This window comes from Mesoplodon mirus (assembly GCF_964341445.2).
Source record: "Mesoplodon mirus genome assembly, chromosome: 1".
Lineage (NCBI taxonomy): Eukaryota > Metazoa > Chordata > Mammalia > Artiodactyla > Ziphiidae > Mesoplodon > Mesoplodon mirus.
The window spans coordinates 222,033,093-222,051,177 of NC_138976.1; the positions used below are offsets into that span (position 1 = coordinate 222,033,093).

General features: G+C 46.2%; 1 protein-coding gene across 3 annotated transcripts in view; it reads right to left on the reverse strand.

Moving 5' to 3' along the window:
* The window catches only part of CLU (clusterin), a 33,075-nt gene that overhangs the window by 10,221 nt on the left and 4,769 nt on the right, over positions 1-18,085 (reverse strand). For 2 of the 3 annotated variants that reach the window (XM_082616166.1, XM_082616165.1), the window contains one exon: positions 922-1,038. In XM_082616166.1, coding sequence (XP_082472292.1) covers positions 922-1,000 — 79 coding nt within the window. In that variant the 5' untranslated portion in view covers positions 1,001-1,038. Of the gene's footprint in view, positions 1-921; positions 1,039-4,494; positions 4,655-18,085 lie in introns of those variants that run through there. The other variant, XM_082616164.1, reaches the window with a different exon arrangement.

Below are 18,085 nucleotides of genomic sequence, written 5' to 3' on the forward strand. Positions count from 1 at the left end.
AACTGTTTAAACATCAAAATATAAAATAGTGTTATTGTGGATACAAGTCTTTCTGCAATGCAGTTTAAGGAAACATCTGAACTTCGTTGTTCCGATGCAGTGTCAGGTGACAGGGCCACAGAGGTGACTTAATAACACCATCCTTCAAGGAGACTGTGATCAGACACCACACCCTGTGACAAACGCAATGAGACAATGTCACCAAAGTACCGAAAGTGACAGCCAATGCTTCTCTGGTCCTTATCCTGGGCCAAATGCTGAGCTGGACACTTCACGTGCATTTTATTTAATACTCTTGGCACTGTCTTCACCCCTTTGCACAATCGAGGCTAAAGATACTTACCCAGGGTTATACAGCTGGGGAGGGTGGAGCGAGACTTCCGCCCAGCTCTGAGCTCAACGTTTGGGTTTTGAACTATTACCCCAGAGAGTCAGTCAGCTCACAGGACAAGAGTGGGGCAGAGGAAAGACAGGCAAGGCCTGGCAGAAGAGGGGGAACCACCCGCTGGGCTCTGAGGGATGACGAGCCCTCGTAGTGAATGCGATTCCGCCTTTCCTGAAGCCGGAACATTGGTTTTCTAGATGGAAAGGTGGTGGATACAGGTCGTAAGTGCTATGGAAACTCAAGGGGAAATCCACAGAGGCTCCAATGGTCCAGGCTTCGTGGAGCTTCGTGGAAGAGGTGTGGACGCCGGACCGAGCAGACGGGGAGGGGAATAGCCAAACGAGCTGCAGCAGCCAGAAAGGGCCTGGGGTCTACCTGAAACTGCCTGGAAGCCCACCTGACCACAAGGAGTCTAGGCCGGCGAGAGAGGGGCCCAGGCAGAGCAAACCCGATCCGATGCACAGGACAAAGGTGGTCTTAACCCTTGGGGCCCTGACACAGGGAAGCATGCCAGGAGGGCACGCCTGGTCACTTACCCTGGAGCTCTTTGTCCGAGATTGCTGTGCCATTCTCCCAGCTCAGCAGCAGGCCCACCAGCAGCAGTAGAGTCTTCATCTTGCCTCCTTCTCCAATTCTAGAATCCTAGCACGCCTCTGTTTGCAGAGAACAGGGGACTGTCATGGTAACAGCTAGACAGCCTGCTGGTTACTGGCCCATCCTGCTGCCTGTGCGGCTTCCCAGGAACCCTGCCGAGGCCTTGCCCTCCGCTCTCCCCTCAGCTGGCATCACCGACTGTTTATCCCAGGGAAGTGACAAGAAAGTATCAGGCTTGCCACTGGGCCCCTTCAAAAGAAAGTGGAGGAAGTGGGTCCGGGGAGGAACCACAGGACAGCAGCCTGATATAGAAGAAACGAGAACTCCAGAGTCACAGCCACTGGGCTCTGGTCCGAGCCACCCTCCTCCTTCCTCCTTCTCCTCGTCCCCCATAATAGCTGACTATGCCTTAAAAAGGCACATGTGCTTTCTGCATCCAGAAAGGGCATCTATCTGATGATACCTGCTCACATCAAACAAACCCTGAAAACACCTCTCCTGGGTCACTCATCTGGCCTCTGCCGTCCCCCTAAAGTGGGGACTGCAGCCCAGAGCACAGACAGCCCCCTGGCTGTCTGCATCAACCCATCCTGCCCACAGCAGGCATCACCAATCAATCACAGCACGGTCCCCACCAAGGCTCGACACCTCCTGAAATTGCTTTTCAAGGGTCTGAGGCAGTGACAGCCTCTGGGTTGCTACAGGGAAATAAATCCATTGGTCATCCCTAGCGTGGATGAGAGTAGAGCAAGGCGGGGAGGTCGGCTGTCTTCAGGGAATAGAGAGGGCGGGGCAAAGCCAAAGGATTAACGGCGGCGGAGGGGGCGCAGGGCAAGGAACCTCCCCAGGAAAAGTCCCTGTGGGAGGACGTGCCACTCTGCTCTGCCAGGTCCCTTTCACGCAGCCAGTCCCTCTAAGCCCACAGCAGCGTGTGTGCCAAGGTCCTCCCGCCACCACTCGGCTAGCTGCCCTGAGCCCTGGACCAGCTGGTCTTACACAATGGACCCTTTCCCAGAAGCTGAAGTTGTTGCAAAACAGAAACCCCTCCCCCTGCACTGCGCTTCACCCCAATGCTCATCTGAACTCGCCCGTTTCCCCTAAGAGAACGGGAAGGGGGTCTCCCCATCCTGAAATGATGCACGTCCAGAAGCTGCCCTCCACTCGGCAGGCCCATCGGGACCCTTGGGAGAATATTAATAAGGCAAGTCTCTCCTGAGACATAATTAGTAAGGCAGCCAGGCTGTGGTTCCCGAGCAGCGTGGGAGAAGAGAACGGGTCACCGCCTTCCCCAGAGATGGTGAGCGGGCAGGTCTGCGTGGCTGTGCCCCAGCTGCTCACTGAAGCCTGAAACGCCTCAAACAGGGACAGAGCCTTTGTCACGCCAGAGAGAGAAAGCTGGCGAGAAAACACCCCTCCAGCAGAGGCCCCCGATAGCAAAGCCTTCTGAGAAATCCAGACACGAGCCTCTGAAATAGGTTGGGACCAGAAGACAGGGCATTGGGTCCTGAGGAAAAGAGGGACAGGATAGCCAAAGGCAAGAGCTCTGGATAAGAAGTCTGGAATCCCAGCGGTCAGTACAGGATCTCCCACCAAGAGCCTGGGGGCCACGGGAGCCATCGAGTTCCGAGCTGGGAGAGAGACCTGTCTCCTGCCCAATCTCTCCACCTCAGAGGGGAGGCCGAACCCAGAGACAGGACGGGGCTCCCCAAGGCCTGCAGCAAGCTGGTGACAACCCCAGGATGAGAACTCAGCCCTCCCAAACCCCAGTCCAGTGTTGTTTCCTTGACACCAAGTCACTTAAATCTCTGAGCCTCCGTTTCCTCACCTGTAAAATGGACCTAATAGAGACCTTAGAGATGGGAATGTGTTCTGTAAACCCAAGGGTCTTATGTAATCACAGGAAATTCCGACTCCTTCAAAACTGACGTAGGATCAATCATGGGCATTGGCAGTATCTATCGGGGAAGCGGGAGGAGGTGGTGTGTTGGGAGAAGGACAGAGGAACTGAGGCAGGTACACAAAGGTCACCTGTGGTCCCTCCCCGACTGTGGGCTTTGCCTCAGTGATGTGATCAGCTCCTACGAATTACCCGGGAGTCTTGTTATAATGCTGATTCTGATTCAGAGACTGCTTTTCTAATAAGCTTGCAGGTGATATTGATACTAGTCCAAGGACAGTAGGAGAACAGCGGCTGCGTGGCCAAACTGCCCTCCCTTTGCACTGACTCACCTCCCCACCCATCTCCTGGCCAGGGCACCTAGTTGCCAACGGCTCTGATTGAACAAGCCACTCCAAGGCCTTCCTTTCCCCAGAGGAAGCCGTGGGGAGGACATGGTCACGCAGCTAGTAAGCTGCAGGGTTTAAAGCCCAAAGCCCAAGCTCCTCTCCCACTGCCTCCCCAAACGCAGAAAACTCAACCAAAAAGAAAAATGAGAAAATAATTCACCTGTCAATTCACACCATCGAGAGGCAAACATTAGCAGTGTGGTATATTTCCTCTTTTCTATGCATTTGCATACAATCGGATCCTTTACATCCACTGTCTTCAAATACTCTCTAAAAAAGCACACTTTTGTGGCTGTGTAATAGAGTCCTTTTTCTGATGTACTTTATTTTGCCATCCTACGAGGCCGGGCGTTTAAATTGTCTGTAATTTCCCACTATTATGATCATGAACACTCCGGCGAGCATCCTTTGATGGTATCTGTACTTACTCTTAAATTCCAAGCTTCACTCTTAAAAAAATAATAATAATCAGTTTCTTTTTTTCCTTAGGTCCAGAAGTTCTGGAAGGTCAAGGCTTGGGCTCTAATCCCAATTCTGATACCTATTTGGTGTCCCTAAACCTCTCCAGGCTTCAGATTATCATCTATAAAATGAGACAGTTGAATCAGATGTCTGAAGTCTGATGGAGGTTGTGTGATGTTTCTCTGATGTACTCTGGTGCATTAGGAAGCAGAAAGGGTAGGATTTCAGTGGTTGCAACATATACTTAAATCAAAACATCATTACTTATAAACACACAATCCAGAGAACCAGAATTTCGCGAGCAAACAAGATGACTCATGCGCGCAAGCTGACAACCACCCCTGGAGATCAGTACCTTTCGAGGAAGATGCTGCAGCAAGGTTGCAAGTGCAGGCCAGCTCTGCCACTCACTAGCCTGGCCTCACGCAACAGCGTCAGTCCTCCAAGTGTCAATTTCCACATCTTTACAAAAGGAGGATCCTTACATCTATCCCGCGTTTACTCCACAGAATTGTGGTTGGAGCCGATGAACAAAGGGCCTCCGGAGTCCCTTGCCTGTCTGCCGGCAATTCGGTCCCGGCTCGGCTGTCTGGTGATGGGGCTCCGACCACCTCCCTTCCCTGGATCCGCGACTCCATCTAAAGCGCCCCTCTGACAGCCCTGTGACTCCCAGTGGCCGTCCTCTCCTCGCCTGGGTGCCGCCCCCCGCCCGCTCATCAGTCCCGTCCAGGCTCTGCGCAGGGGCAGGAAAGATGGGGACATCTCACCGGTCAGCAGTGCCCGCGCGCTCCTCCTGGCGACGCCGCGTGCACAGCACGGTGAGGCGCTCGTATTTATAGCGCTCTGCTGCGTATACACCCACTTTGGGGCTGGCTGCAAACCTGCATGACTCACGCCCAAAGAATGCGGTAGAAAGCACCGGGAGCTTTCTGGAAGCCGGTGCGGGAGGGGGTTCGGAGGTGCGGGCGGGTGGATGTCCGGGGCAGCACCCGGCAGGGGGCGCGGGGGCGCGTATCAGCACCGCGGAAGGCTCCGGCGGAGACAGACCCTGGGGTGCGGGCGCGCACGGCTGCCGGCTCCCCGTCCCCGGGGGCTCAGAGCTGGGGCACCGCGCCCCCAGGAGGGCAGAGCCTGAACTAACGTGCACAGCTGGCGCCCAGCTCCGCAGAGATGGAGGGATGCTCTGCGCCCCTGGCTGGTGCCTCGTCCCCAGTAGAACGTCACTGTTCCGCTGCCCAATTGAACGTTAATCTTTCGCATTCAACACGCGCCACTTCTCTGGCTCCATTGAAGTAGAACAGCGTCAGAAATAACGAGGGTGTGATGGAGAGGGATGTCGTGCTAAAACACAGGAAGTACAAAATGCCGGCTTCCCGAACCCCCACCTGACCTGGTGGTCCTTTGGCCGACCTGCTGGCCGGGAGGAAACAGAAATGTGTTTTTAGGGATGAACACAGCATCCATATGGGGAACTAGAAGGCCTCCCAGGCTCCTTGACTCCTGGACGTTAAGCAAGTATTTTCCCCATCCGCTTGGGACCCAGCCAAGCAGGGCGGGCTTCATGAGCATGGGACCCTGCCGCCCCACACTTGGTTTGAGGAGCTACTGCCCAAGTCTTGAAATTCTTAAGAGTTTTTGAACAAGGGGCCCTGCGTTGTCGTGGTGCAGGGGGCCGCGCAAATGATTCTGCTGGTCCTGCTTACAAGAGGGTCACTGATCTCCAGCAGCCCCAAGTCTCCTCTGCTGGCTCAGGAGGAATCTTGCCACAGGACTTTTTTGGCAGGGGGCTTTGGTGTGGCAGAGGGCTGGGAGGCGTCACACCACGCCCTGGCGGGGAGGGGACTAACTGAGAAGCCCCTCAGGCATAGCTACTTCTTGGGGAAGAAACAGAGCCATGCACTCTGACCCTAGGATGTTTGAGCCCCAGGAGAAAGGTCCAGGGGCTGGAGGGTGGTTCTTATACTGGCTGGGGGAGATGGGTTGGCAGGGCAGGTATAGGCAGCTTGGTTTGCTGGCCGACTGAAAACCAGCAAGATGAAGGGCTCTATGGCCAGGGGCTGAGTTGTCCTGCTCACAACTTTTGAGATACAGCCTAAGGCCCAGTCCCTGGTCGCCCAAGGTCCAGGGGCAACTAGGACCCCACCCTTTTCAGGAAGGAGCACAGAGGGAGCTTCTAGGCCTGTGAAAAAAAGGGGATGGGGGGAGGACCTGAGCTGGGTGCATAGAATTCTGACCACAGTCTCAGCTCTGTCCTGAGGCTCTGGGTGACCTTGGTTGGACCAAAGACTTTAACCCCCACTCCTGAGTTCTCAGGTTCTTCCTTCTGGACAATGAGGAATCTGGAATGTATCACCTCTGAGGTCTCCTTCACCCTAACCCAAGGCAATGCCAAGTGTGAGAAGATCATCATCAGCTCAGAAGGAAAAAAAAATCAGTCGACAGTTGGGAACAATATTTCTCCCCTGAGGCTTCACTTTATCTTCCTTAAAAAGTCGAATTATCAGGAACAGCTACATTTTCTATGGCAACTGCCTCTTCCTTAGCATCATATCAGTGCCCAAGGCCAGAAGAAGTCTCTCTGAGCACGCTCCTTGTAACTTTTCTATTCTGCAGCTCCCCCAGCATCTGGCACAGGAGGCACAAATCTGTAATAATTATATTTTTAAAAATCGGACTTTGGAGGACAAGGCAAGGAGATCTGCCTTAGTCAGCTGAAGTAGGGGAAGGGAGGAGAGGAAGAAGGGATTGGGAGAAAATAACAGGATTCACAGCCATGACTGCGGTCCTCTGGGAAAGATCACTAGATGACTCTAGCTCGCTGCTACGCACACAAGGCTCAGAAGATCAAACTTTAAGGAAAAGAGTTCACCATAAATGCATCACTGGATTTTAAGTAGTCTAAGTAGATCACAGATGCCAGTTGGTACAGCCCTCACCCAATACTTGATTCTGGTTTGTTTTGTTTTTTGTTTTTGGCATATAGTTGATTTACAGTGTTGTGTTAGTCTCAGGTGTACAGCAAAGTGAACCAGTTAGTTATACATATACATATATCCACTCTTTTTTGGATTCTTTTCCCATATAGGCCATTACAGAGTATTGTTCCCTGTGCTCTACCGTAGGTCCTTATTAGTTATCTATTTTATATATAGTCGTTTGTATGTGTCATTCCCAATCTCCCAATTTACCCCCTCCCCACTTTCCCCCCGGTAACCATAAGTTTGTTTTGTCCATCTGCAACTCTATTTCTGTTTTGTAGATAAGTCCATTTGTACCCTTTTTTTAGATTCCACTCCTTGATTCTTAACTGCCCATTCTTAACTACTTGATGCCACCGCTGCCACATTCCCATCAGGTGGTCATCCTGCCTCTGTTTGAATGCCCCTGGCAACAGGGAGCTCACTACCTCCATGGGAGCAATTGTCTAGTAAAACCATCTACAGAGTTAGCTGTGTGTAGACTTTGTTGAGTCAAAGTCTGGCTCCTGCTAGGGACAACCCCAAGCCCAGCTCTGTCCCCTGAAACCACATAGAGGAAACCCAATTCATCTCCCAGCTGGTATCCCTTCAGATATTTGAAGGCAGCTAGTCACTTCTCCCAGTGGTGCCCCGGGCTTGTTGCTGCCTGCGTTGTCACTGAGTGCAAGATTCTTCCCCAGCCCTTTGGCCTTCCGGAACTTGCCTCTCTCGAACCCTGGGCCTGCCAATACTAGTGAGGACTGACCACAAAGCAGGTGGGACCACCTGCTCCCTTGCCCAGACACTCGAGATAAGCTTTTATTTCCTTGCCCAGACACTCGAGATAAGCTTTTATTTAGCTGCTGAGTCACTTGGCTGATTCATATAGAATTCATCATCATTTTGGCAGAGGCTGTTGTTTAATCATTTTTCTCCCATCATGGACTTAAGCGATCGGGTTTGGGGTTTTGGGCTTGATTTTTTTCTTGGAGTGGGGGACCATCGGAGAGGGGGCTGGGGGAAAGTAAAGAGCTTTACATTTATCTGTTCATCTCTTAATGCTTTGCCCACCCCCTCTCCCCTGCTAGGCGCTGTCTTTGTTATGCACCCCACCTCTGCCACGCGGTCCAGCTCTGCACTACCAACAGGGCGGCAGCTTAACCACTGCTGATAGAAGTGGAACAAGTTGGAAATGGACAGGAGCAGTAAGTACCCTGTTATGCCTCCCATGTTTGAAGCTTGGGCAGCTAATACAGTTGTTTATTGTTATATAAAAAACCACCCCAAAATTTAGTGGCATAAAACAATCTTAAAAAAAAAAAAGAATCACTCTCCAGGCTCTAATTATTATTTGGGTGTATTCAGTCAATCATGGGCTCATAAAAAGTCATGGATGATAAAATCAGATGAGATAAAATTAGCCCACAGCTGATGTGGAGGCATCCTGACTGCTTTTTCAGGGCCTACCTAAAGTCCAGGAACATTCACTCCATCAGATGTGTTTCCCTTATCTTCCCAAACAAGATCTCTTTGGGAAAAGATCTGGGGCTAGTCTCTCCTGAGTTGCTTATCATGGACCTATAAGTAGACAAATATTACTTAAACTATCTTCACTGTTCATCATGTTATTGACCAAAATCCAAGGATGCTCAAGTCTCTTACAAAAATGGCATAGTGATTGCATATAACCTACCTACATCCATAAAAGTCTCTTACAGAAAATGGCATAGTGATTGCATATAATCTACTCACATCCATATACTTCTTGCTTATACATATTATAAGCAATCATCTCTAGGTTGCTTATAATATATAATACACTGCAATGATATGTAAATACTGGTAAATACAATGTAAATGCTATGTACATAGTTATCAGAATCTCAGTAAATTCAAGCTTTGCTCTTTGAAACTTTCTGGAATTTTTTTTTTTTATATGTTCAATCCGTGGTTGGTTGAATTCACGGATTTGGAATCTGCAGGTACAGAGGACCAACTGCATCTCACTCCAGCGCTGGTCAACGCTAACCTTTAGCTCCAATTCTTAGACTAATGGGCGTTTTTTAAAATTGGCCCCCAGATCTGCCTCAGGTCAAATCTACTTTTTCCACAACCACCTGGAATCCAATGGATAATTACTTTAGATCAGTGATTCTCATTGGAACTGTACAATATAATTACCTGGGAACTTTAAAAATTAACCATGCCTGAATCCCACCTCCAGAAGTCACGATTGAAGTGATCTGGGTGCAGCCTGAGATTGCATCAGGATTTCCTAAACCCTCCAAGTCATTTTAATGCACAGCCAACATTGAGGACCACTGCTTTCCAGTTTATGAATTCCTAGCTTACACTTTGCCCCATCTGATCCCTACTGCATCTCTATGTCATTGCTAGAGTGTGTGGTATCAGTCTCACTTTATAGAAGAGAAAACTGGAGGTCAAAGGAATCTTAGCAGGTTTTTACACTGAGTTAAAATCTGCTTCCTTGCATCTTTTCTCTGTCCCCTGCAAGACGGCCCTCTAAGTATTTGAAAACAAATATTCTATCTCAAATGTACTTCCTTTTCATAGAGTGAGGTCACCAGACCCTCGCTCTGCTTGTCCCTGCCCCTAGGGTGTTCCACCATCTCTCTAACGTGGCTTTAGGAACAAACGGAAGACACCAGCTTTGGTTGGCCAGCTGAGGGGGCAGTGAGCAAGACTATCACTACATGTGATTTGATATGAAGTTCCCGGAACCCCCAAGGCCCTCTCTGCTTACTTTTACATTATGTTTTAACAAACTGTGCTCCTCAAATTCGTTTATATTGGCCCCCCGGGGCAGGCTATGGTATGCCGGCTGTACACAAAGACACAGAAGCAAGTGGCTCTAGTTTTACTTAAAGATTTAGAGAGACAAGTTAATATTTAGTGAGTAATCAGTCTTCATTCTCTCTCTCTCTTTCTTTCTCCCTGTCTTTTTTCAGTTCCCCGCTAAATCTCGTGCTTCTAAAGCAATGGATGTCTATTTACATCTGTATTTAGAATGTGTGTGTATGTATAATATATATGCATAATATATACCACATATATAAATGTATAAGGGATTTTTCTTTTTTCTTTTCTCTTTAAAATAAATATAAAATCAGATTATATATGCTGCTTTGCAACATGCTCTTTTCCACTTAATAAAATATTATGGCTAGCCCTCCAAGTCAATGCTTAGATAGATCTTTTCCGTAACTACTGTACATAATTTATTCAGCCATTCTCCCATGCCAAATTTTTCTGTCACTCTAAGTTCTGCCACAATAAACAGACTTCTGCATATATCCTAATATGTTGGTGCCTTTATTGGTATAAGAGATTCTCAAATTGGGACTGTAGGGTAAAAGAGAATGTTTTGTCTTAATGTTAATACATACTGGCTGATGATTTTCCCAAAAAGTAGCAGCTACTCCCACTGTCTCTGAGAAAACCCATTTCCTATGTGACCTTAAGGCTGGATATCGTCCTTTTGAATTTTTGCCACTCCAGGGGGAGAAAATGACATTTTGCTCCCTTAATCGCTTTGCCTGTTTATGGTTTTCAACTCTTCATTTTAAAATAAAGTTTCTGTTTCTGTGACTTGCCTATTCATATTGTTTGCTCATTCTATTGGGTTATGCATCGTTTTTTTAAATCCAAGTATAGTTGATCGACAATGCATTCTTTTTTTCCTACCAGTGTATAGGAGCTCTTTAGATAAATGAGGTAATCCTATGTGTGTTGCAAATGTTTTTACCAAAGCTGTCATGTATCTTTTACCTTTGATTATGGAAGGTCTTAAAATTTTTTACGTAGTGAAATTTATCTTTTCCTTTATAGTTTCTGGGTCTCCTATCTTGCTTAAGAATGTCTTCCTCTCCCTAAATTATAGACCGTTAAAAATACTATATCACTATGCTATACACCTGAAGCCAATATTGTATTGTAAATCAACTATACTTCAATACAAAAAAATTAAAATTAAAAAATTATTAGGTAGATGTCTATTATGTAATACATGCCCAAATACTGCATAGTGTAGATTGGGTATAGTTAGATAGAGATAGATAGATGTCACATAGCTAGAGAGACAGATAGTTAGATGTAGAGTTAGAGATAGATAGATAATAGAGATGATAGATACAATAGATGATACATGAACAGAAGATAGATAGATGATAGAGTTAAATAGGTATAGATAGATGATAGATATAATAGATGATAGATGATAGAATAAATAGTAGATGATAGATGATACACAGAAATAGATAGATAGATAGATAGATAGATAGATAGATGATAGATAGATAGGGCCTTATCCTCAGAAAAGCAAAAATCTAACAGCAATGGAAATATTAAAAGCTATAGAATAATATTAGGAAGTGATGCTTTCATTAGCATTCTTTCAAAAGACACTTTAAAAAATTTTTAAAAAAAAATTTTTTAGGATAGGAATAAAGACACAGATCTACTAGAGAATGGACTTGAGGATATGGGGAGGGGGAAGGGTAAGCTGTGACAAAGCGAAAGAGCAGCATGGACATATATACACTACCAAATGTAGGGTAGATAGCTAGTGGGAAGCAGCCGCACAGCACAGGGAGATCAGCTCGGTGCTTTGTGACCGCCTGGAGGGGTGGGATAGGGAGGGCGGGAGGGAGACGCAAAAGGGAGGGGATATGGGAACATATGTATATGTATAACTGATTAAATTTGCTAAATAAAAAAAAAAAGCAAAGGGAAAAAAAGCACAAATAATGAAGTGGGACTACATCAAACTAAAATGTTTTGCACAGAAGATAAAACCATTCACAAAGTGAAAGGGCAACGTGAAGAATGGGAGAAGATATTTGCAAGTCATATATCTGATAAAGGATTAATATCCAAAGGTCAAAGGTGCAGACTTTTAATTATGAGATAAATAAGTTCTGGGAATATAAAAAAAATTTTTTTTGAAGATTTTTTTTGATGTAGAGCATTTTTAAACTCTTTATTTTCTGTTTTATGTTTTGGTTTTTTTTTTTTTTTTACTGCAAGGCATGTGGGATCTTAGCTCCCTGACCAAGGATCAAACCTGCACCTCCTGCAATGGAAGGTGAAGTCTTAACCACTGGATCACCAGGGAAGTCCCTAAAATTTAACCTAGACTTAAGTGCATCTAATACACCACAAAAGACAGACGTGAGAGCAAGTGTAAGGCCCTGCAAATTCCTAATACAACTCCTGGGTTGTCAAAGAAATATTAAATTATGAATACACTCAGGACAAAAGGGAGATTAATTGTGGTTTATAGCCCATTAACTAATCAGTATTTATTTGGGAAAAGATCCCAGGGGCTGTCAGCTTTCGTATGGCTGTAAAAAGAGAGCGATATGGGGTAACACTGAGAAAAAGAACAATAAAGGAAATAAGGTGAAAATAATTATTCTAATTTTCTTCTAGCTTTCTACTGTGTTAATTTTTATATTCAGATTTTTTAATGACTTTCTAGTTTATTCCTCTGATTTATTTCTTTGTTCATGTGTAATATATTGTTTTTATCACATGACTTTAAAACAATATTTAATGTTGAGAAGGTAATCTCCCTCACTCTTCCTTTACAAATTTTCTTGGCTGTTCTTGGACATTAATTCTTTTCTATAAATGTTCATTTAATTCTGCCCAGTTGAAAAAAAATGATATTGTAATTATAATTTCACTAAAAGTACATAATAGTTTTGGAAGAATTCACATTTTTATATTCTTTCTTCCTGTTTAGAAGCATAACATATTCTAGAAGTCATTTAAACTATTATTTTTATTTCTAAATGAATTTTTTTATCAAAGTCTTGTATGCATATAATTTAAAAATATCAAATAGTACAAAAGTACTAATGCAGAATCCTCTGCCACGTTCCTCACCATTTCTCCAGCCTGCCACCAACCCACTCCCAATCCAGGAAAACCATTATTTTTATATTAAAACAAACATTGTTTCATCATGCTATGGCATGCAACTTTTATATCATTTTTTAAGTAAAAGGAAAGATTTCAAAGATATTTTTGCTACTTCTATCATTATGGCAGTGGAAAAGTTTGAAAAATCCTGACTAAGTATATTGTACTGAAATTGATCAGATGATAGTTCAAACGTTTCCCCTCTTTCATTCAGCTTTGTGCTGCCATTCTCTAAGACATAGTCCAGCATGCAGTATGTATTAAATAAATACTTGTTAAATTACCTGAATTAATGTTTTCAATTAGTGCCATCTAAGATTCCATTTATTTTGTTAGCAGTCTCACCCTAGTTTTGTTTTTAAAGGTCATTTTATTATTTTTTAAAATTTTATTTATTTTTGGCTGCATTGGGTCTTCGTTGCTGTGCGCAGGCTTTCTCTAGTTGTGGCAAGCAGGGGCTACTCTTCGTTGTGGTGCGCAGGCTTCTCATCACGGTGGCTTCTCTTATTGCGGAGCACGGGCTCTAGGCATACGGGCTTCAATAGTTGTGGCTCGCGGGCTCTAGGGTGCTGGCTCAGTAGTTGTGGTGCATGGGCTTAGTTGCTCTGTGGCATGTGGGATCTTCCCGGACCAGGGATCGAACCCATGTCCCCTGCATTGGCAGGTGGATTCTTAACCACTGAGCCACCAGGGAAGTCCTCAACCTACTTTTGATTTGTATCAAAACTGTAACATCCATGAGGATAGGGAACATATCCCTGATATTAGCACGGTCCTTGGCTGTGTATTCAAAATATATTTGTTTAAGAAATAAATGAAAACCATGCATGGCCAAATATCACCTAGATCTTTTTAGTTATTTATTTATTTTGGCCGCACTGTGCAGCTTGTGGGATCTTAGTTCTCCAACCAAGGATTGAACTCTGGGCCACGGCAGTGAAACCGCCGAGTCCTAACCACTGGACAGCCAGGGAATTCCCATCACCTAGATCTTTTTCTCTGAATTACTAAGCTTCATTCATTGCTAGTGCAACTGAGGGTGAATCTAAATGTAGGGTTTAAATTTATTTCTCTTGAATTTTCTCTCATACGTGCACTTGTAGGCATCTGTCAAGATTGTTCTAAATTTTGTTCTTCCAGTTTTGAATGAGAAACAAAGACATAACCTTCTAGGTCTCTATCCAGAGTATAGCTGGAAATGTCCATTAGGACCCTTTTTACCACAAAAGCCCAACCTCTTGGGGTTTCCCTGGTGGTTCAGTGGTTAGGAATCCACCTGCCAATGCAGCGGACATGGGTTCGAGCCCTGGTGCGGGAAGATCCCACATGCCGCAGAGCAACAAAGCCTGTGCGCCACAACTACTGAACCTGTGCTCTACAGCCTGCGAGCCACGACTACTGAAGCCCACACGCCTAGAGCCTGTGCTCTACATCAAGAGAAGCCACTGCAATGAGAAGCCTGTGTGCCTCAACGAAGAGTAGCCCACACTCGCCACAACTAGAGGAAGCCCGCACGCAGCAACAAAGACCTAACTCAGCCAAAAATAAATTAATTAATTATTTTAAAAATAAATAAATAGATAGATAAAAGCAGATGAATGTTAAAAAAAAAAAAAGCCCAACCTCTGTTCTAAAGAAATTCTTATGGAACAAATTTGGAGAATATCTTCCGCAAAAGCAGTCATGCCCCTGCAGCTGTGATCTTCCCATTTTAGTGTGTAAGGTTCCTGGCCAGCTGGAGACAGGGATCTTTCCAGTCCTATTTGCAGTAATCTAAATTGTGGGTTCCTGCAGGGATCCCTTTCCACTGTCCAGTGGATAGTTCAGCTAAAAGAGGCTACTCCTTCTTAACAGACCATCAAGGATCCTTCTATTTTCATCTACATCCAGCTCCAAGTAAAGTCAGCCACTTTCTTCCTGAACTTATAATTGATTCAGATGAATAATCTAAGTAGTCTGTCTTTGCGAAGACTTTATCATATTAATCTACAAGATTTGTACAAGCTCTGAAGCATCCTTTGTAATTAAACTGCTTTTCTCAGAACTTCACCGTTACAGAATTCATAAAATAAGGTATTAATTTGATGATATGAAGCCCCCTTTAAGGATTTCTCAGGCTAGAAGAGTTCGTATTATATGGCATCTCCCACTCGTAAAGAGTGGTATTGCAAGGCACCTCTTGGCCGCTGTATGCTCAAAAATGCCAGAATTGGGACTTCCCTGTTGGCACAGTGGTTAAGAATCCACCTGCCAATGAGGGGGACACGGGTTCGAGCCCTGGTCCGGGAAGATCCCACATGCTGTAGAGCAACAAAGCCTGTGCACCGCAACTACTGAGACTGCGCTCTAGGGCCCACGAGCCACAACTACTGAGCCTGAATGCTGCAAGTACTGAAGCCTTCGCGCCTAGAGCCTGTGCTCCGCAACAAGAGAAGCCACCGCAATGAGAAGCCTGCGCACTGCAACAAAGAGTAGCCCCTGCTCGCCGCAGCTAGAGAAAGCCCACGCATAGCAACGAAGACCCAAAGCAGCCAAAAAATTTAAAACTAATTTTTTTTTTTTTTTTTTTGCGGTACGCGGGCCTCTCACTGTTGTGGCCTCTCCCGTTGCGGAGCACAGGCTCCGGACGCGCAGGCTCAGCGGCCATGGCTCACGGGCCCAGCCGCTCCGCGGCATGTGGGATCTTCCTGGACCGGGGCACGAACCCTTGTCCCCTGCATCGGCAGGCGGACCCTCAACCACTGCGCCACCAGGGAAGCCCTAAAACTAATTTTTTTTAAATGCCAGAATTGCTAAGTGTAAAGTGAGGCAAGAATCCCAAACACAGGATGAGTCTTAGGGAAATTTCTGGGAGGAAGCAATAAAATATAGGAAACTTAAAAATCATGACAGGATCACATAGTTCAGAGAATGGGGCAAAAAGAGGCCAACTTAATTTTTCTCTGGATAAGCCTTCAGTTGAGAATGTTGACAGATTCTCCCCCCAACCAGGGAATTCTATTTCTTATTTTAAATTGAAGCCAATAGGAAAATAGGATTTAGATTTTCCTTTATGACCAACGCTGCTGGAGTACTGCTATGAATTACCCTGGACTGGCCCTCTCGTCCTTTCAAACATATTGTACTCCTGTGCAGCGTTGGTGGTATCGTGGTGAGTACAGCAGCCTTCCAAAAAATATTTTTTTTTTTTTTTTTTTTTTTTTTTTGCTGTACGCGGGCCTCTCACTGCCGTGGCCTCTCCCGTTGCGGAGCACAGGCTCCGGACGCACAGGCCCAGCGGCCATGGCTCACGGGCCCAGCCGCTCCGCGGCATATGGGATCCTCCCAGACCGGGGCACGAACCCGTATCCCCTGCATCGGCAGGCGGACTCTCAACCACTGCGCCACCAGGGAGGCCCCCAAAAAATATTTTACTCTTTAGCTTCCAAAGGATTCATGATTCAGGTGAAACACTGGCGTTAACAAGGCAGTAACACTGCATGGAGTTGGAATCCATGCTATTGAAGAAGAAAGGGCAATAAACTTTGAAAGGTGTGGGTTGGGGAGAGGATTGTGAATGTGCGGTTGGACTCACCAGTGTCCACGTTTCCTCCTTTCCTTGCAGTAAGCCAGCTAAGGGATACTTCCCAGCCCCCTTGCCTTTGGTCGGGGCCATGTGACTGAGTTCTAGCCAATGGAATGTGGCTCATAGTGACTGGTACCTCGTCAAGTCCTGTCCTGTGATCATCTCAACCCACAACCCTCCAGTCCCTCCCCGCCTTCTACAGCAACCTCAGAGGCCACTTACTGAAAGACAGCAGCATCATAGGATGGAGGAAGCCTGCATCCCTAAGTCAACGTTTGTAAGAGAACTACCCGACCTGCAATGGATTGTGATACGAATGAGAAATAAACTATTACTGTACTGTCATTAAAATCTTGCAGTTAGAGGGCTTCCCTGGTGGCGCAGTGGTTGAGAGTCCACCTGCCGATTCGGGGGACACGGGTTCGTGCCCCGGTCTGGGAAGATCCCACATGCCGTGGAGCAGCTGGGCCCGTGAGCCATGGCCGCTGAGCCTGCGCGTCTGGAGCCTGTGCTCCGCAACAGGAGAGGCCACAACAGTGAGAGGCCCGCGTACCGCAAAATAAAAAAACAAAAAAAAATCTTGCAGTTATTTTTTAGAGCCAGTGCTCCTGGCTTTCACTGCTATGGAAATCGCTATCTTAAAACAGGATGCCATTGTAATAAAAACATAAATATGTCGCTTTAACTTAGCATTGGGTAGCCCGATGTGAGGAGCCTGGTACCAGAAGCTGAAAAGATGAAAATCTTTATTATGCAGTGGCAAAACATTGGGTAAACTGTGCCTATGTTATCTGGGATAGCAGACCACAGGCTTACTAAGTAGGCATGTCCAGGGGGCACTGGTTAGAAAAGAAACAAAGTGATAGTGTATGTTCTCTGCTACTGGCTGTACTTGGTAAAGCAATGCAAGGCAGAGGTGAGCTCTGGAGAAGTGGATGGTTTGCAAAGAGAAATAAGAGGGAATGGGGAGAGTAGAAAATGTGAGCCTGAAAGAGGAAAACATCGACTGCTTCTAGATCCCAAATGGCAGAAAATAAGATGGGAAAGCTTTCTAGCAGCAAAGACCCATTAAGACCTAGACTTGGTGAAAAGGTCAGATTAAGGATGACTTTCCCAGTCAAGTCTTGTAGCATCAAGGTAGTTAACTGCCCTTTGAGAAACAGAGAGAGGCACAGGGGAGGGGAAACAAAGAAATAAAGCCAGTTTGAGAACTATTTCTAGGAAAAAACTCTGGGTGTGGTCACTGGCCCACGACACTGACTCGAAGCGAATAGATGAGACTTTGCTAAAATTTTGAGGGACTTTCTTGGGAAACAAACAAAACCCCACATGCCTAGACCTTTACCTGTCATCTTGACAGTTGGAGATGAAAAACAACCTTGCGCTAGGAGGTAACGGACTGTGAGAATTAAGCAGCTCTCAGGGGAGGCTCACCACCTCCCACCCACAGCCTCCACTTCAGATGTGTCCCAGGAGGGTGGTAAGCAGGGAGAACCTTCTAGAGGCCATAGCCCAGAACATAATGGATAAGAGATTTCCTCCAGAGTTGAATGAGGGCCCAAGCAAAGAACTTCCCCCACCCCAGGATTAGGGGCCTTTAGAGCACCTGTGGGATCTCGAAATTTCCACAGACCTGTAGCTACTGTGTGTCTTTTATTCTTCTCTTTTCTGAATGTGTGTTTTTATTGTGATTATCTGATCCAGGCTCCTCCATTTGGACTGGAGCCACTCCCAGACCTGAAGGAAAAGACACTCACAGGGAGAGCCTGAACTTAGAGCTCAGTGGTGGGCATAATTTGAGTTGCCTTCCTGGGGAGGAATGAACATGTTTTATGTGCAAAAAGAAAGGAGCAAACAGGTATTTGGTGACCAGGAAGGTGGCCTGAACGG